This window comes from Papaver somniferum, chromosome 9 (assembly GCF_003573695.1).
Source record: "Papaver somniferum cultivar HN1 chromosome 9, ASM357369v1, whole genome shotgun sequence".
Classification (NCBI taxonomy): Eukaryota; Viridiplantae; Streptophyta; class Magnoliopsida; order Ranunculales; family Papaveraceae; genus Papaver; species Papaver somniferum.
The window spans coordinates 174,071,087-174,090,368 of NC_039366.1; the positions used below are offsets into that span (position 1 = coordinate 174,071,087).

At 37.4% G+C, this 19,282-nt stretch overlaps 4 protein-coding genes across 5 annotated transcripts; 3 read left to right on the forward strand and 1 right to left on the reverse strand.

Moving 5' to 3' along the window:
• The first annotated feature begins 4,841 nt into the window (after positions 1-4,841).
• On the forward strand, positions 4,842-9,348 carry LOC113308655 (U11/U12 small nuclear ribonucleoprotein 65 kDa protein-like). The gene is made up of 12 exons (XM_026557118.1): positions 4,842-5,127; positions 5,224-5,295; positions 5,446-5,685; positions 5,821-5,902; positions 6,010-6,189; positions 6,637-6,834; positions 6,927-7,100; positions 7,370-7,457; positions 7,934-7,992; positions 8,365-8,430; positions 8,648-8,772; positions 8,903-9,348. Exons 1-11 carry the CDS (start codon positions 4,892-4,894, stop codon positions 8,729-8,731), a joined length of 1,479 nt encoding a protein of 492 aa, XP_026412903.1. The 5' UTR covers positions 4,842-4,891; the 3' UTR covers positions 8,732-8,772; positions 8,903-9,348.
• A 365-nt stretch (positions 9,349-9,713) lies between these two features.
• LOC113307982 (pentatricopeptide repeat-containing protein At1g09220, mitochondrial-like) lies at positions 9,714-11,638 on the forward strand. The gene has a single exon (XM_026556448.1). It carries the CDS (start codon positions 9,848-9,850, stop codon positions 11,378-11,380), a length of 1,533 nt encoding a protein of 510 aa, XP_026412233.1. The 5' UTR covers positions 9,714-9,847; the 3' UTR covers positions 11,381-11,638.
• A 95-nt stretch (positions 11,639-11,733) lies between these two features.
• Positions 11,734-13,299, forward strand: LOC113310258 (thioredoxin-like 1-2, chloroplastic). 2 transcript variants are annotated; one of them, XM_026558868.1, is made up of 4 exons: positions 11,742-12,124; positions 12,212-12,406; positions 12,538-12,702; positions 12,822-13,299. In XM_026558868.1, exons 1-4 carry the CDS (start codon positions 11,924-11,926, stop codon positions 13,083-13,085), a joined length of 825 nt encoding a protein of 274 aa, XP_026414653.1. In that variant the 5' UTR covers positions 11,742-11,923; the 3' UTR covers positions 13,086-13,299. The 2 variants fall into 2 exon arrangements, with proteins under 2 accessions (XP_026414654.1, XP_026414653.1); XM_026558869.1 differs by lacking the exon at positions 12,538-12,702 and having other exon boundaries at positions 11,734-12,124.
• Positions 13,300-13,870: 571 nt separating this feature from the next.
• On the reverse strand, positions 13,871-16,652 carry LOC113310257 (transcription factor Pur-alpha 1-like). Its single transcript, XM_026558867.1, has 5 exons — positions 16,180-16,652; positions 16,026-16,073; positions 14,837-14,977; positions 14,495-14,740; positions 13,871-14,361 (listed from the first exon to the last, which is right to left on the reverse strand). The coding sequence occupies exons 1-5, from the start codon at positions 16,432-16,434 to the stop codon at positions 14,206-14,208; spliced, it is 846 nt and encodes a 281-aa protein (XP_026414652.1). The 5' UTR covers positions 16,435-16,652; the 3' UTR covers positions 13,871-14,205.
• Positions 16,653-19,282: the final 2,630 nt, after the last annotated feature.

Here is a 19,282-nt window from a genome sequence, read left to right on the forward strand (position 1 = left end):
AAAAAAAAAAAAAAAAAAAAAAAAAAAAAAAAAAAATCAAATCAGAAAAATACAAAAAAAATCAAGTATGTATCAATTCCATCATTTCTTGTTCCAAAAATAAAAAGAGAATTGTCAATGTAAATAAGAGTCATGTAAAGAGTCATTTTGTTGTTTTATTGTAATAAGCAAGGAGGGTGTATGCCATTGATGTACAACGCGAGTAATTGTGAAATACCTCCAACTCATTCACAATTCTCGTAAAGTCCGTACAGCTAGCTAGATTTCGACCTCAGTTCTTAGCCTGAGAAACTATCTCTTGGTGATTAGTAGTCATGACTTCAGATCTTTCTTTACACATGTGTAGATACACTTTACACTCTTATCACATGTCCTTATTTGTTATCAGTGCTAGGATTGTGCCTTCGATAGCTAGATTGACATCTCCATTTTGCTGTGAGCTTAAACTGTTTTGCACATGTCACATTTGATGGAATCTGAGCTTATATTTTGTCCTTAGGTTTTGTAGGCACACCTCTGGTAAACCTTCACGAGACTTCAACTCGTCCACTAGGGACACTTAGTGGTTTAAAAGGCTTAGTGCATACGCTAAATGCATTCGAGAGACCAGCGACAGTGGTATAGTTAGGATTTCCTTAGTTTTGTTTTACTTGAGGACAAGTAAAATTCAGGTTTGGGGGTATTTGATGAGTGCCAAATATTGTATATATTTATCCCTTTTGTTGGCATTTTAACTCATCTTTTGTGCATTAATTCTACATTTTATCCCATATTCTGTATTTTCATTGTTTTCAAGAATAAATATTTTTATTAATTAATTCTGCATTTTTAGGTAATAAATAAAGTTCGGATGAGTCGCGGAGCGAAAAGAGCAGAAAAGTAGTGAAAAGCCGGGAGAAATTACGCAAGGAAACCGCGAAGAATGGTGCGCACAACCTCATTTTCTACACACAAAAGCGCCTCCGTTCTCAGCCATCAGATCATTTCTCAGAAGCATCCGACGGTCGCTCCTTCATAGAGCATCAAAATCTGAAGTCTCTGCCAAGCACCACAGCGCTGAAATTCCAAGCCTTCAGATTAGATGGTAGTTGAATCCAACGGTCGCTCCCTTGCTGTGCATCAAAGTTTGATACTTCCGCTTAACACTACAGTACCTAACATCATCTAACACCGTTGACTTCGTTGTGTTTCAAAATCCAACGGTTGCATCGATTCATCTCTCATCTCATCGTTAGATCTACCAACCATCTCCGCATCCCGCAGCTCAGAATCACAGAACATCAAGACTCGATGGATTCGCTCAACACTCTAGCAACCTATACCTATACCCTAAACTCGACCCATTCTTCTCTTCTTTCTTCTTCTTTCTCTCGACCTCCTCTGCAACAGCCATCTTCTCCACCGTACACCACCACCTTCTCCACCTCTGTCACCACCATCTCTACCACCTAACCTCCACCTAATCACTACCAAACACCACATCATCACTCCCTACCTATCTAGACCCCTATTCCCTCCATCTCTCACGTTTCATCCATGAAACCCTAGGCGTGAGAGGTTGATGAAATAGGTGACCTAGAGAGAAATTGAAGCTATGGAGAGGTAGAGGAGTACAAATGGAAGCATGGGTCGAGAAGAATTGGGAGTTATCACATCAAATTAGGTAAAAAAAAAATCAAACCCTGATTTCAGTTAATTTGGGTATTTTCGAGTAAGCTCTAATTTCTGTTAGGGAGAGCATAGGGAAGCTAGAGTAGGGATATGGGTCTGATTTGTACTGTCAATTTAGGTAGAAATAATTTACCTAATTTCTGTTTGATTTTGGGATTTAGGTGAAGAACCCTAATTTTGTATTTTGGGGGAAATTGTGTCTGTGGGTATAAATAGCCCTGTGGGTGTGATGTAAAAACTTTATGTTTGGAATAGCCAACATCCAGAACTTCTCAGTTCTGTTAATTTTTAGTTTACAGCTCAGTTTCATTTTATGCTCAGTTCTGCTAATTTGCATTATTCCATGTTTTCAATCATTGTTTGTTAATGTTCCTGTTAATACTTGGTCTCATATCCTGTTAATGCTTGATGTTAAATGTTAAAATGTTCAGTTCACAGTTCAATTTCCATGTTCTGTTCATGTTGTTCTTTTCAGTTCAATTTGCTGCTAATTTTCATATCCATGTTTCAGTTAAAATTCAGTCATACTCACTGTTAAATGTTCACTGTTTTATGTAATTTGCTGTCACATTTGTTGGAATGCTAGGCTAGATATCTTGAAGCTTTGTGCTGATTGTGCAATGGCAAGAAATCAGTGCTCATAGCAAGCTGATGTTCTTGCCATTCTCCTTGTATGCTTAGGTTGTAGTGTTGATTGTGCATTGGGGGAAATTAGTGCTCACTAGTGACAATGAGCAAGCTAATTTTCCTCCCATTCTTTTAGTTTGCCTGTATCCTGCCTTAGCTTTGCTTCATTTCAGTTTCTTATTCAACCCTGCCCTTGGCCTTAGGCCTTGGTTCATTCTTGTGTTATTTTCTGTTGCTCTTGTTGTGTTTTGCTTTTGTTCACTGTTTGTTCACTGTTTAGTTTTCATTTGCTTTGTTCCATTGTTTTTGCCCTGTATTGCTTTTGTTTGCTGTTTTCTTGCCATTCCTTGTGCATTCTGTCACTGCTGTTGTGCATTTGCCTTGCTGCATTGCACTGCTGCATTACTATTTGCTTCCCCTGCTGCTACATTGCCTTCTCTGTCACTTGTGCTGCTGCTGTTGCTGCTGCCAAGCAGCTGCTGTTGCTGTTGCTTGTTGCCAAGCTGCTGCTGCTAGGCCTGCTACCTGGTGCTGCTTCCTTTCTCCTACAGCTGCCTTTCTGCATTCTTCTGCTGCAGCTCTTTCCCCTGCTTGTGCAGTTGCTACTTCTCCTGCCAAGCTGCTGCCACTTCTTGCTACTCCTGCAGCCAAGCAAAGGCCTAGTTCAACAACTGAATCCAAATCCCAAAGGCCCAGTCCTCAGTAACCAAAGCCCAATTTCATTGAGGCCAAAGCCTAAGTTTAAGGCCAAAGCCCATTTGCATTTCAAAGAACAAACTGAGCCCAAGCTCAGTTCCTTTTATTGAGAACAAACCCAATAGTACATTAAGCCCAACACTTCCAAAAGGCTTTTAAGCCCAAAGCAAATCTAGGAACCTAAATTAGCTAGAAACATTCCAAAACACACCCGATCTCTGTGGATCGACCCGTACTTGCACGAGCTACAACCGACGACCGTGCACTTGCGGTATTACTGTAGGCCCCAGTTTTTATCACGCTTAATTTTTATACATATCTCCGGGTCCACCAAGTTTTTGGCCGGGGATAATTTTACACCTTTTCAAAGCCTACCAAGTTTTTGGCGCCGTTGCCGGGGATAATTTTTAGGACTTTTTCAAAGCCTACCATCTTCTGAAATCTTATTTCTTCTGGTAGATGAATGTTGCCTGATTGATCATGTTAAACCTGTCAACAATATCCGAGTCAATTATATAACGCGCTATGTAGCTCGTCCGATTTTTAATCGAATGTAAAAAAGCTTGAGGCATTCCCTCTTTTTTGGGGGAAAAAAATTACCCATATTTAGGATATTTTAAATTCTATGCAGTCCTGAACCCAAATCCTTGCAGCCCCAATAATAACTTTCTCCTTGTAAAGGAGTTGGCCAAGCTAGGGACAGTACCTAGGAGTGGCATTGTGGCAGCCAATGGGATTCAAACCTGAATAACTTGTCACAATTGTTGGTAATCGGAGAAAATCAAGGACTCACTCAATCTTCGAACAGTGAAGTAATAATATTATCTATGTAATTGCGTCATGCCTTCGCGCGACACTTTTTTCAGAAGCCTCAGTGCGTTGGAAATTCCTCAGCTAAAGCCATCTCAATTGTGGTTATAGGAGCATCAAACTAATTCAGAAATCAGAAGAAATTGATCATAGCTTTTGTGAAGAATTAGACTTGGTTTTAATTTGAAAAAAGGTTATTATTGGGGCGTCACATTCCATTAGAGGGGCGTCACCTAATAGGACAAAAACGGGTCACCCATAAGTAATATCAAAAACCCCTTATCTCAAATAATTTTGTAATGACTAAACAACCCTTATTTAGTTAATTTTAATTTAATTTAATTAGATAAAAATTAAATTAATGAATTTTGTTGTATACTTGGTGAATTCTTGGACAAAGTTTTTGTGGGAAGAAAAACTGGCCGTAAAATAAACTTCTACGGTTGGAAATAATCCAAATCTAAACGTAAAATCACTTCTACGGTTGGAAATATTCCAAACCTGGACGTAAAATCACTTCTTCGGTTGGAATTAAAAGAAAACTGGACATAAAATCAGATTCTACGATTGGAATTAAAAGGAACCTGGACGCAAAATGAGCTTCTATGGTTGGAACTAATTCAAACCTGGACGTAAAACTACATGCAAATAAAATTCTACGGTTGGTGTTAATCCAAACCTGGACGTAAAATCACTTCTGCGGTTGGAAATAATCCAAACCTGGACGTAAAATCACTTCTGCGGTTGGAAATAAAACTGGACGTAAAATCGGATTCTACTGGTTGGAATTAAAAGAAACCTGGGCGTAAAATGAGCTTCTACGGTTGGAACTAATCCAAACCTGGACGTAAATTTACATGCAAATAAAATTCTACGGTTGGAATTAATCCAAACCTGGACATAAAATCACTTCTAGTTAAAGGTTAATCTAGACATTTTGTATATGTGTTAGGATATCCCGTAACCATTTTTTTGGACATTAAGAATCCAAGTGAAGCCCCTCTATTGAAGTGTGACGCCCCAATAATAGCATTCATTTGAAATCTAGGGTTTTCGCTCTCTCCCAAGTTCAATACGACTCAGAGAAATGGAAGCTGGTTTTCATCAACAACAACATCAGCAGCAGCAGCAGCAGCAGCAGCAGCATCAACAACAACATTACATTCCTCAGATGCAAACACCAAACCTTCAAAACCTAGAAGAACAGTCGGTGTTTGGAACGCTTTTAGTTCGAAATCTTCCCGAAGCTATACCTCACGAAACACTCTCTCGACTCTTCTCTTACTATGGTGCTTCCTCTGTTCGCCCTTGCTCCGGTGGAAGGTAATTTTATTTAATTACAAATCAAAAAAAAATTACATACTTCTTCAAATGGGTCTGCTAAAATTAATTCTGTGCCATTATTCAATTTCTCTGTAGGCTAAGAAATTGTGCATTTGTGGATTTCAAGGATGAAACTTTGGCATGTCAAGCACAACGTCAACTCAATAAGTACTCATCTATCTTGCTTGCAACTAAGTTTTATTTTGTCATTTTGGTTATGACCCATTTCATCATGCCTGGCTATCTGGTTGTTAAATGGAAGTTGGAAATTCTAATGATGTTCAACTAACTAGACCTTGATGATTATGAGAATCTCAGGCTACGGTTTCTAGGGAAAGTCTTGTCAGTTGAAAGAGCTAACAAGCCGACATTGGGGAATAAGAATCCACAAAACGAAACACAATTTGGAAAGGACTCAAGTATTTCTCCTGGGTCTTTGCTGAAGGATGTCAACCTTACTGGAAATGTGACTAAAGGTGCTAGTTTAGGCTCTCTACCTATTGGAGAACCTATAGCTGCAAGACTTGGTGTGGAATACCCATTTCCTCCTCATCTCGAGTAAGTAAAATCTTATTTATGTGCATCACTGTTTTTCTGATTTTTGTGGATTTGTTTACGGTTTAGAAGCTTGTAGTCCAACACGATGCATTCTTTTGTCACCATATCTGGACTATAACATTCTTCCTGTTATAGGTATGCCTATCCGCCTCCTGATGGGAACATACTAACCAACATTGTGAATGCTCTTATTGCTGTACCTCGCTTTTACACACAGGTGATATGTATTATCTACTCCAAAGTGTAACCAATAACATCTTTCTTAGTAGTAGTAAGCAATCCACACCATACTATCTTCTCTGAATTTGGAACATTTGGTTGTAGGTGCTACATTTGATGAACAAAATGAATATTCCAGCTCCTTTTCGCATGGCTTTGCCAACTCCACCTTTGCCCACTTCAATTCCTGCACCTCCACCGCCACCACCACCTATGCCTGTAGCTGCAAAGCCTCATTTGGCTGATGTGTCAAGTGATGAGTCCGAGATGGAGTCCTCCGAAGAGGTGATTTTTATAATATTTTTGTTAACCTTTTCTTTTTTCACCCCTTATGTTCCATAAGTTGTACATATCAGAGACTTGGCATAGCACTTAACATTTTCTCAAACATACGTATCTGTGTTCCAAGCTGATCGTTAGAATAAATTTAAGAACTTTGAGTATTGTGCATAGCAAAGTGATCATTATATAGAGGACCATACTAGAATTCTGTATCTTATCTGCTTAAAGTACATGATTCTAGCCTCTAGGTGTTCACTGTTTTGCCATGTGCATATTTCTAAGAAGACATAAAGCTATGGTATGAATACAGCTGTCATTTATGTAAATGCTGCCAAAAGTCGGTACAAACTCAAGATTTGTCAAAACCTGAAATTAAATTTGATAGTATTCCACCCTCTGCAGTTTCTGCAATATATTTTGCTAAAATGCTGCCTTACCTGATATTCCTAGGATGATGGTGGTAATGATAAGAAGAGCTACTTTGGGGGTCCAACAGCACCAAAGCGTAGTCAAAAGCGTCCCAGACGAGAAGCTATTGTAGGCCCAGCTGTTGATAAAGATGTGGCTCATGAGGCTGTTGGACTTAAAACGTCCACATTGGTTCCAAAGGAGATTCCCATCATAAGAAAGAAAAACCCATTGCTACAAGTAAAGCTTCTCACCCTTGAAGATCATTGTTCAGCAGCGTGCTTCTTTTCTTACAGAAGAATTGATAGTCTATTGTTTGTTTGTTATGGTAGATCAAAATTGCCCCCAAACCTGTACATAATGATGTCAAAGATGACGATGACGGCATGACAGAATTGGCTGAACCAAACAAAGAGGACTTGGACTTACAACTGTATGCCACACCAGAAGACATCAAGGCTGGAAAGTTGCCACCGGAAGAGATCCTTTCACTTCCTATGTTTAAGGTATCAAAAGTGAAAGTCTTACATTATGCTGTAAAAGTTGTCCCCTTGATTGTATTTGCCTCATTCTGTTTGGCTTAGTCCGTTCCATTCTAATTGCTACTTGCTGTTTTTCTTCAAAAATGTCAAGTGGGAAGTGCTGTAACAATCACAAAATGATACAGCGAAGGAAACGGACTGTGTTTTTTTTACCATGATGTCTTTATCATTAACGGGAATTTCTTGGGTGTTGTTACTTGTCAGTTTTAGTAATGCACTTTTCATTTGTGCAGAACTACTCAGCTGGAGTTCCTGCTACCGTGTTATACATCAAAAACTTGGCTAAAGATGTGGTCGCGGATGACTTCTACTTCATATTTGGTATGTTTATAAACTATTAGTGTGTCTTGTTTGCCTGTATTACCAATGTGGTGATTCTCTTTGTTTATTCCTTTGCTCAAGGAAGAAGATTTGAGGTGCATTTTATATTTTCAGATGTAGAGTTGGTCACTTATGTGGGGTTTGTCTGTCTCGTTGGGTCGAACGTCATTGATAAATCATAGTTAGGAAGAAGCATCACCAACTGAGTAACGACCAAATCTCATTTCTTCTTTACCTGTCTCTAGGCTCTAGCTTGTTTCTTTCCCCCACGTCAGGTGCCTCTCTCTCAACCAACTGTAAAAATAAACAGAATAAACTATTTCACCAATTTCTTTTCTTGTTTTGTTTCATAAGATGATTGCTGCTATCGACTTCTTTCAGAAATTCAATTGTTTCCATGATTTTAAAACAAATCATTTGCTCTGGTACTTTTTTTGCTGATGAATAGATATCCTGATTGAGTGTTTCACCTGCAGGGTCATTCTTTGGTAGTATCGAGGCAGCTAAATCTGGTCTGAGTATTAAGCTAATGCAGGTAGATAGCTAAATTCACATTCATTTAACTCTTTCTCTTTATTCCCAGCTAGTTTTTCATACACTGATTTTAACTTAAATAGAATTGATCAGAACGCGAATGCAGTCTTCAAATTATCCTGATTGATACTTCCTGAAGTCAAAACTTAGTAAAAATGAAAAAGAAAAAGCCCAGGATTTGCATAAACTAGTACATACATGTGTGTGCAGTGTGCTTGTAGAATTTAAGTCATAGAGAAGTTTGTTTGAACAGAAAATTTGAATGGTTATGCCAAAGTACATGAGTAATACTTCCACTTGTTGATATCATGATTGTGTTTCTTATTGCCTTAATCTAAGTCCCTAAAAGCAGTTCTAACTTTTACGGTTTCAGGAGGGAAGAATGAGGGGTCAGGCTTTTGTGACATTTCCAACAGTTGATATTGCAAATCACGCTTTGGTACGTAACATCCAAACTGATTTGATGAACGAACCGTTTCTATGTTGCCGCAGGTTCACTTGTGTCATATTATCTTTGGTTGTCATGTTGATCTTTTGTTAACTGAAAGTACCATTAATTGGTCGCTTTAAATAAGTTACCGTTCCATGGTGTTTTGTATTTATCAATTTCACGATTATAAAAGCATTGAAGACACAGTTTACAATTTGAATTGCAGAATTTAGCAAATGGATACGTGTTCAAAGGCAAGCCTATGATCATTCAGTTTGGCCGTAATCCTGGAGCTGTCAAAGCAAACTAATTCTGGCCAAAGAGAATCTGAATTCACTCTAAAAGCCCGAGGTTAGTTCTCTTTAGCCTATCGGCTGTGTTACTTATCTCTATTTTTATGCTGTGTTAGCAAGATCTACTTTTAGAAGATTTTCTCATTGGAAGAAGGTCAAACATATGCTTCTCTTGGATGGTCTTACAGGGTCGACCTACCTGCAAAATTGAAGGTAGCAAGAGAAGTCATTGGTGACACATACTTAGTTCTGCTTGGCCCTTTTCATCTGAAGAGCTGGAAGTTTTGCTACCATATTAAGCAATTTATGGTGGCTTACAAAGTTTCATCTCAACCTTGTGCCAGCCATAACTGGAGAGAACTCTAGGCAAATGCATATATCTCGAAGGCTGGAGATTTCCACACTGCCTTACTCTCCTAAACACTTGGAAGCTCGAGTATTAAAGACTGGAGATTCCCACATTGCGTGGCTCTAGTAAACGAGTTGTTAAGTTGCCTGAATCAATTACTTCAAATTGTACATACTGTAGTCTGTACTACTTTGGTGCCTGAACCAACTTCTCCCGATTGAGCTTGCTGTATAACCTTTTCTGATTCAGTCTCGCGCGTAGTCAAGTTCTTTTGAGAATTGTGAATTTCCTTGTTATTATAAGCCTCCCTTGCCAGATACCAATTTCCTATAAATGAAGATTAAGCTTTCTGTAACTGGCAGCAACCTAATTAAACAATCACCGAAGTTTCCTATCTATTTGTCTTTTGTATCCTAGTTTTTGCTGGTCATGACCACGAATAACGGAAAAGAGCGGTGACATACAAGTGGTTTTTCTTCTACAACTTTGTTATCTCTTATATGTATCTCCATAACTCCATTTAGTGTCAAATTTTTGACTCATCTTTTCTTCTTTTCATGTGATTGGCAAAGGTTGAAAAGCCCAAGAGAGACTGGCAATAGCAAGCTCAAGAGCTACATAAACAACCCAACGTAGGAGGCTAACCTCTAAGTAACAAGTATCCAGATTATAATGCCACTGCAGAGACAAGAAAAAAGTGAAGTAACAACAAAAGCAAGGACATTTTCCGTTTGTTATTATCATGCCTTACTTCAAACTGTAATTTGAAAGTTGAAATACAACCATGTTTTTGTGGTTCATCAATTCAGCACCTCGGTTTAGTTTGATTACTTCTTCAACTCGATCAATCAAGTTATTTATTGCTCATCCAATTCTGAAACAATGCACTCAATTTCATTCTCATCAACCAAGACGACTAGAAGAAAAACATATCATCTCTTTGTTACACAAGCACCCGACAAGAAATCAATCTATTCAAATCCATTCTCAGCTCATTACATCTGGGTTTCATCGTCGCAGTCCCATGATCGATGAGACTCAGCTGATCATCTGGAACACATTAATCAGAGTGTACTCACAGGCTATTTTCCCCGAAGAAGCTATTAATCTATATAAACAAATACTCCATGAAATCACTCCTTCGTCCTCTGTTTCATCTGATACTTTTACTTTCTCTTTCCTCTTTAAAGCTTGTGCTAATCTGCAGAATCCCATTATAGGAACCCAAATTCATGCTCATGTAATCAAATTTGGGTTAGAAATTCAGGTTTATGTTCAGACAGCTCTGGTTAATATGTACTTAATGTGTGAGTGTCTGACTGAAGGTATTAAAGTGTTTGATGAAATGCCCGATAGAAACCATGTTACTTGGAATGTTATGATCACTGGTTTAACAAAAATGGGTGACATTAATCTTGCTAGAAGTATATTTGACGATATGCCTTGTAAGAATATCGTTTCATGGACTGGAATTATCGATGGATATGTCCGTTTGGATCGACATACAGAAGCTCTTACTCTCTTCCGGCAAATGACTTTGATTGAAGGTATTTTACCATCTGAAATAACAGTTTTAACAATCCTTACTTCAGTTTGGAAGACGAGTTCTTTTGACTTACTGCAATCTCTTCACGCTTATTTGGTGAAAACTGGATTCATTTTGTCTGATGTCAGAGTAACAAATTCTCTCATAGACACTTACGTAAAATGCGGGTCTATAGACTGCGGGTTCGAAGTGTTTCAAGAAGTACCAAGAAACAGAAAGAATTTGATTACATGGACAACCATAATTTCAGGTTTAGCTATGCATGGAAAGGCAAAAGAAGCTGTAAATCATTTCCAAGAAATGGAAAAACAAGGTTTAAAACCAAACAGGGTTACATTCTTGAGTGTTATGAATGCATGTAGTCATGGTGGACTAATTGAACAAGGTCGAGAGTTTTTTGAGAAGATGGTTAACGTATATCAGATAATTCCAGATGTTAAGCATTATGGTTGTATGGTTGATATGTTTGGAAGAGTTGGAATGTTGGAAGAAGCTGAAAAAATGGCCATGGAAATTCCAACAGAGATGATTAATGTAATAATATGGAGAACACTTTTAGGTGCATGTAGTTATCATGGAAATGCAGAGATGAGTGAGAGAGTAATGAAAAAAATATTTGAATTGGAAAAAGATTATAGTGGTGATTATGTTCTTTTGTCTAATGCCTTTTCTGGCGCCGGAAGATTCGATGATGCCGAAATGATTAGGAAAATAATGGATGAGAGAAATGTTTCAAAAGTTCCTGGTCTAAGTCTGAGTTTGTCAAACTAGAGAAGAACAATGCAGAATAATTTTTGGGTAAAACTTCATGGACAGCACTTCTCAAACAGTGGATGGGTAAAATACCATTCATATGCGTGCAGGGCTGGTTAGCCTCACCCGCTTGACTGTTCAGCTCTATCCGATGAAAAGGAAAAGTAAAAAGAGCATGTGCCTCGGTAACCAGGTGCAAAAATCTCTGTTCACTGGAGAAGCTACCAAGTCCGGATCATACGACCCAAGTTTTATGTGGGGCTACAATATCAGTTTCTGAGAAAGGAAACAAAACCGGTAAATTCGGTATAAACTAATTTTTCAACTAACTTTTTTTTTGTTTTCCTTTACTTCTAAAGAAGGCAATAAAAGGGCTTTGAAAAAATTCTCTTCTTTCTGTATTATTATTTCTGAATCCGATTTTGCTACAATTATATTCTGTAGCAAAGTCGGAGTCGGTCTTTCATTTCATTACCTCAACTGGATGTTTTCTGTTTGACCTTCAAGTGTTTTCTTGATTTTTCTTTTGAATCATTTACGTTTTTTTATCATTCATTATTCATGGCTGATGTTGTAAATTTTTCTCCCTCGTCTCCTCGTAATCATTCATGTATCTCATATTCACACAGGCGGTCATCATCTATGCCAGTATTTTCATCTCTTAGATTCAATTCTTCTATGGAAAGTGATGGTATTGGGAATAAAATAGTTCTGCAACTAGAGGAGAAAGAACCTAGAAAAGGATATATCCAACCTGTACAGGTATGCAAAAATTTCAATCTCTTTGAATTTATTGTTAAGAGGTAAGATTTGGGAAATTGATTCTGGTTTCATTATTTGTGTTCTTAGGGAAGGAATTTGCAAAACAAATTACGGTTTAGTAAATCTCCTCAGAAGTGGTGGGAGAAAAGATATGAACCTAACATGAAAGAGATAACTTCTGCTCAAGATCTTGTGGATTCATTGCGAAATGCAGGAGATAATTTGGTGATATTAGATTTCTTTTCTCCGAGTTGTGGAGGTTGCAGATCTCTTCATCCAAAAGTAAGCTTTTCAAAACCAAAAAAACATACAAAAGAAAACTCATTCTTTGTATCTTCATGATTTCATAGAACTTTCTTCTGAAGAAGATTTTATTGAATGGAATATATTTTCTTTATTTTAATTGTTTACAGATTATACAATTTGCAGAAATGAACAAAGATGTTCTATTCCTTCAAGTAAATTATGAGGAACATAAATCAATGTGTTATACTCTTAACGTGCATGTTCTTCCGTTTTTTCGGTTTTATAGAGGAGCTAATGGTCGTCTCTGCAGCTTCAGTTGCACGAATGCTACTGTAAGGAAGCATTTTCTAACACATGTGATCTAAGATATTGACCAGCTTATAACAAATTAATTAAAAACAGAACCTGTTATATCTGATCTAAGATTTATCTTTTCTAATGATACATACAGATCAAGAAATTCAAAGATGCATTAGCCAAACACACAACAGAAAGGTGCAGTCTGGGACCAGCAGAAGGCTTGGAGGAATCAGAGCTCCTAGCTCTGTCTGCAAATAGAGATCTCTCCTTCAATTATATACCGAAACAGAAACCAATTTCTGTATCCGCTGAAGAGCAACTAAGAGAGAGACCAAATCTTGGAGACACGGAGCTACTTCTTCCTTCTACGGAGGACAAGCATTTGGCTGAACAAGCAACTGAAGCATCCATTTGACCACCTAATTTTGAGCGCCGCACTTTTTTTTGGCACCTTGTAAGTTGTTAGACATAGACCCTATCTCATTAAATCCCCATATGTGTAAGTTCATATAATACCTGCCTGACTGCCTCTGCGCGAGGATATTTACTGTAATATGTAGAGCACTCTAATTACAATGAAAAGAAGAAAAAGGAAAAAGAAATACACAAGACCAAGGACGTTATTCATATTTTACCTGTGTGAAGGTTGGACAAATAGTTGAAATTCATATGGGATAACCACAGAGGTTGTTTTCTTCTTGCTTCTTAAACGTAGATAAGGAAGGCCTATAAATCTCTTTGTTTGTGGTAGGAGTAGGATTGACGATGATGCTGTTGGTATGGCATCTATGATCCCAATCTATGGACGGTTAAAAAAATTATAGCACGAGGTGAAAAACGTCTCCACAGGAATGTATGCTACATCTATTAGACAGCCTCGGCAGCCAGTAACTGCCATTGTTTGTTTTGATCAAAACTGCTGGCATAAAGTTCACACCAGAAATGAGAACCCAGATTCAGCACTTTCTGTTGGATCCATTCAAGTTGTCTTCCATCTTCCAATTAGTCTACGAATAAATAATGAACTGAATTACAAGATCAGCTCCAATTTTTATTAACTATTAGTTAATAAAAATATTGGCTTCCTGTACACCGGGCAGCATAATAAATGTTTTTAAAACAAAAACGTACAGCAAAATTCTACCAATTGAGTAATCACACAGCCATCAGATGATAAATTTGAATATGCAACACCAAGCAAGAATCCAATTGTTCAATGATACCAATGTGCAAGAATTAATTACAAGGGGATTTTAAGTATGTTCTGATTTTGTTATTCCTTGGTGATAAACTTAGCAGACCCACAACACCAATTTTTCCAACACTCAAGTCAATAGAGAAATTATTTCATAGCTTTTGAAATCTTATAAATAAGTGGGAACAGCAGAAGAGAGGAACCAAGAAGACAAAACGAAACGAAAAGATTTCATAGTGGAACACTAACAGAGCACAATCTGCAATCTAATCCAAATATACCAATCACCTAACTTGACAGGGATTGTCACAAAATCCAGAATCGTAATATGGGCTTTGATTCATCTCTGGGGAGGAGGCTCAACTGTCCTGACATTTGCACCTGTCAGGCCTTCAAGTTGATCTTTGGTGATCTCCACAAAATGGCCAACCATTTCATGAAACTGCTTCAGACCCGAGAGAGGCAGAATAATAGATGAACGATCAGACCCGGCAACCTGCAAGCCATAATTCAAATCAATTAGTTTGTTAGTAAGAAAATTGGACCCCAAGCATAAAAATTAACAGATGTTATATATGCATATAATAATGAAAATTGGTATAACTAACAAGACACGGACTTCCACTTACCTCAGATATCTTCAAGAAATGGCCTCTGTTGTTACTTCCAAGATCAAAGAAGAACCTTTTTTGATCAGCTCTGATTACCTTAGAAATCCCAAGGTTTCCAAGGTCACCTTGAGGAGGTAATTCAAGTGGCCTATCTGCTACATTGATTTTGGATGCTGTAGCAGGTTGACTACTGTGGCCAGCTATGAAGCCAGCACCCACATCATCTGAAAGGCCTGCAAGGCACTCTGAGGGTTCAGAATTTGTCTGCTTCCAGAGGAAAGGGAAAACACATAAGACTCTCAGAAATGACTATGGTTGCATTTGTATGTCAGGGAGAGAGAGAGAGAAAGAGAGACAGACCTGATTAGGTAGAACAAAAAGCCTAGAAGCTTCATTGATTTCTCCCAAAATGTTCCTAAATGCTACCCATCCTTCATCTCTTGCACTTCCTGCTGGAACAATAATCGTACTACGGTTTCTGCTAACTGATGCTTCCGAAACCTGCCAAAAACCAAAACACGCAACTCTCAGTCTGATGGGAAAAGTGAACTAGGGCAACCAGAATACGATGTAAGTTATTCAGCCCATCTGTTTCTCCACACACTTGGAATGAGTTAATGACTTGAGAATGATGATATGTCAGATGTGTATAACTAACCAAAGGGAAATTTGTGATCAGACAAATTTAACTCAGTTTGGCATTCCAGGATTTTTTATCACAAGGATTACCATGGTTATGTAAAAACAGATATTAACTTTACCAATGGTCCAATACTACAAAAAATATTCAGTGAACGCGTTGCTTGATTATGGAAATTAACCCCGAGTAATTGTAAGCAAACATGTGACTGGTATTTGAAGGCCGCATGAATAAAGAAAAAAAGAAGAAGTTGTGGTCGATTTGCAGTGAATATTAGCATGATATGATACAAATAAGAAAAAGCCAAACTCTAAAGAGATTCATTTTAAAATTTATTTGTAGTTAAAGCCCGCCATAAAAAGAGATGTAATAGAACTGCAAATTTTCACCCCACTGCTAGAGCATGCAAATATTCACAGCCCTTTTGCCTTCTTAACAGACTCCAAAGGAATCCAATTACAAATCAAAATCGCATACGAATAATATTCCCTACAAAACTAAAACACCTTTCAAATGTCCAGAGAGTAGGCAACAGTGGATAAAGCTTTTCTTTCTAATCTCTTGTAAGTTGTAACAATTTTTTTCTACTTTATCAGAAAACAGAAAGAAACTTTTCTGGGGAAAAGATTGGTGTAGTTCTGCAACTCTGAAAACATTTTCAAGATTCTATTTAAAGTTATTCTTTGTAACTTAACAACTACGACCTTAACCAATGCAAAACCACCGTAACTCGATTACTTCATGGTATTTTGAAAATACAGCAATTTCAAAGTGCAGCAATTGTAATAGTGAAAAGGCTCTAACCCATTCATTCATGTAAACATGAGAGCAACAACAAGTCAGCACAGCATCAGATAATCATGCACCAAACTCTCAAATATAGGTAAATTGCAAGCTAAATTGACTTACCTTAAGAAATCTCCCCCTTTTATTCTCGCCAACATCAAAGAAGAAAACCTAAAAAAAAAAAAAAACAATCTTTAACAACTAAGCTTTATAACAATTTATAACAACAAATAAAAGCTGTAAATCAAGAAACAATTGAAAGTATTAGAATAGCAACCTTGGTATCAAGTTGCAATTCTTTGCTTAATCCTTCTTGTTCATCAGAACTAACATAGTAATTAAAGAGATCTAAGAACCAAACAATGCCACTGACAGGAACAATAATAGTCGATCTAGTAGCAGAAGTTTTCTCAGAGATCTTCAAGTAACGACCACGAGGATTCTCTTTTAGGTCAAAGTAGAACAATTTATGTTCTACTTGTAGTGTTTTGCAAAGTAACTCAACATCGTTACCACCAGAATTGCCTTCCATTACTCAAATAAAATAAAACCTTAAACCCCTCTTATCTGTTACACTCCAGAATCAAAAAAATACCCTCTCTAACTCTGAGAATTAAGGGGAATTATGAATTCGAAAGAACTAAGAATGTTTGGTAACAATTTCTCTTCTTCTTCCTCTTTGTCTTAGAAGAAGAAGTTGTATAAATTAGGGTTAGGGTTTGAAGCAATGGAGGTGGTGTTTGACTAAATCTAATCGGCATTCTCTCTTTTTATCACTTTCTTCCCTAACAAATCGCGTTTTTACGGACGCTCCTGTGGGCACGTTATTACTGCATTTATTTTTGAACCCTCATTTTGGGCATTGACAAAATCTTCTTAGGCATACAAAGCACTAGTCCTAACTTGGGTGACCTTATAAGGGGTACCCTATGGGGTGGTTCAATTACTTATATGCCCTTAAATCCTTTAAATTACTACTAATCTATCCCTAATCCTAATACAAAACCTATAATCAACTATACCTAAAATCAGTTTCATTCACCTTCTTCTTCTTCCTCTCCACAGCCGAACTCATTCACCCTTCCCTTTCTTTTTTTTTTTCATCGCGGAAATTTAATTGTCGATTCATGAAACTTTAATCGACGATTAAACTCATCTATATAATGGGTCGTCGTAAGGCAGTATCTCGTTCAAATCGATCGATTGAACAACCTATTGATGAAGAAGAAGATTTAGAGAGTGAAGAACAAACTCAAAATCAACCACAAAATCAACCGGAAGAAGAGATTGAAGAAGAACCAACTCCGGAAATGAGAATAAGAAGGTTAGTTCTACAAACCCATCTCATATTTGATGTTTTTGATTGTTTTGGTCGATTTAATTCGTCAAAATCATGTGTTCTGCGGCGGTTACAGGGTATGGTTCGGCGTAAAACAAATGTTAGATGTGCGCCGAGCTGTTCTTGGAACTGAACCCTGAAAGTGCATATGAACGGCTCGGCGTAGATCTGAAATCCGTTTTGAGCCGAACTTAGTGACACGGAGACTTATATTTAGAATCGGCTTATTCGATGGTGTTAGTTTTGTGCCGAATATGTTTTGTGAATTTCAGAAATTTTGCATGTGCATAGGATCGGCTTGTATGGTAGTATTAGTTTTTTGCCGAATAAATGTTGTTTGAATTTCAGAATTTTTGCATGTGCTTAGGATCGGCTTGTATGGTTGTATTAGTTTTGTGCCGAATAAATGTTGTTTTAATTTCAGAATTTTTGCATGTGCTTAGGATCGGCTTGTATGGTTGTATTAGTTTTGCTCCGAATAAATGTTTCAATTCATAAGTCTAGATTCGGCTTATTCGTTAGTATTAGAGTTGCGCCGAATATCATTGTTAAAATTTCATAAATTTTACAAGTGTATAGGATCGGCTTATTTATATGATATCATGTTGCGCCGAATACATGTTTGAGTTCATAATCATAGATTCGGCTTATTCGACGGTATCGGTTGTGAGCCGAATATATAGGATCGGCTTATAATTGTTTTGTGGTATGAGCCGATCCACTCTCTGTGTAAGCTAATAAAAATTTCAAGACATGATTCATACTTGCGCCGAATTAGTCTTATAACTTTCATACTTGTGTCAGGACCAATGCCGCGGGTAGGGAGATGTTGAAAAAAATGAAGGCCAAACTTGGTTGCAAAACACCAATGACCGTGGAAGAACAAAAATACCTCATCAACAAGTGGGATGCAATCATCAACAAAGGAAAAGGACCTGAGGAACCCGAACAAAGGCCTACCACTAAGAAGAGGGGTCGTGGTTAAATGCCCTTTTATGTTTCCAACTTCCTTTTAATGTTTTTCTTAAGTTTTAAGTACACTTTTATGGTGTTGCAAACACCTTTGCTTTTAGGTGCTCAACTTTGTTTTTAATGGTGCTGGGATTGGGTTATGGACACCTTCAATTTCATGTTTTAATGAATAGATTAACAGTTATGCGCCGAATGTATAGAGTTCGGCTTATCCTCTAATGTTAGTTACGCGCCGAATCATTTGTCCAGGTTCGGCTTTTTTTATAATTTGAGTTATAAGCCGAGCCTTAAAAATCATTATTGGTGTAATCCAGTATATAGTTCGGCTTAAATCTCACCAATATGGTGAGCCGAATCTGTAAAAATTTTCAAATTTTTTTAAAAAATAGCCATTACTTATATAGGTTCGGCTTATGTTCTAAAATTTCTATAAGCCGAACATGTACATTTTTTTCACGAAAATCTAGGAACGACTCTTTTTTTGAAATATATAGCCGTTGTAAAACTATATTCTATATATACCTACATGTTTTTTCATATTCTTAACCACATATGCTCAACAAATGGCACCCCCAACTCCTAAGTTTACTCTAGAAGAAGATTTATCTCTTTGCACTAATTATGTAGCATACTATCCAAAGAAGGGTGAAGAACGACGAGTAAATGGTCTGATGAGTATGTACTACTTGGTTAGAATTCATGAAGCCTTCAGCACGGAAACAGGTAATCCTCACAACCGGGATAGTGCGTCCTTGTTTTGCCGAATTATAAGTATTAAGAAAAAAGTCACAGACTTCATAGCTTTAGTTCGGATTGTGAGTCGATATCGACTCAAAGGTGAAACAAACTATGAGATTGAAGTTCGAGCTCTATAGGAATGGCGACGATGGAAGGGAAAGAATTTCAAATACAAAGATCACTACCACATTCTTAGAAGGTTTCTCATTACCCGTTTAGGATATTAGAAATTAATTGCAAGCCTACTATGTAGCAGGGATGTAATCCACAATTTCTATGAATTTGAAAAGTCTATTTGGAATGATATAATAATTCTTGTGTTCATGAATCA

Coding starts and splice junctions, on each gene's coding strand:
- LOC113308655 (XM_026557118.1), top strand. CDS start 4,892: ATGGAAGCTGGTTTTCATCAACAACAACATCAGCAGCAGCAGCAGCAG. Junction 5,296..5,445: donor GCACAACGTCAACTCAATAA/GTACTCATCTAT, acceptor TGAGAATCTCAG/GCTACGGTTTCTAGGGAAAG. Junction 6,835..6,926: donor AGAAAAACCCATTGCTACAA/GTAAAGCTTCTC, acceptor TTGTTATGGTAG/ATCAAAATTGCCCCCAAACC.
- LOC113307982 (XM_026556448.1), top strand. CDS start 9,848: ATGTTTTTGTGGTTCATCAATTCAGCACCTCGGTTTAGTTTGATTACT.
- LOC113310258 (XM_026558868.1), top strand. CDS start 11,924: ATGGCTGATGTTGTAAATTTTTCTCCCTCGTCTCCTCGTAATCATTCA. Junction 12,407..12,537: donor GCAGATCTCTTCATCCAAAA/GTAAGCTTTTCA, acceptor AATTGTTTACAG/ATTATACAATTTGCAGAAAT. Junction 12,703..12,821: donor TCAGTTGCACGAATGCTACT/GTAAGGAAGCAT, acceptor TGATACATACAG/ATCAAGAAATTCAAAGATGC.
- LOC113310257 (XM_026558867.1), bottom strand. CDS start 16,434: ATGGAAGGCAATTCTGGTGGTAACGATGTTGAGTTACTTTGCAAAACA. Junction 14,741..14,836: donor TTTTTGTTCTACCTAATCAG/GTCTGTCTCTCT, acceptor CTCTGGAAGCAG/ACAAATTCTGAACCCTCAGA. Junction 14,362..14,494: donor ATTTCTTGAAGATATCTGAG/GTAAGTGGAAGT, acceptor TATGGCTTGCAG/GTTGCCGGGTCTGATCGTTC.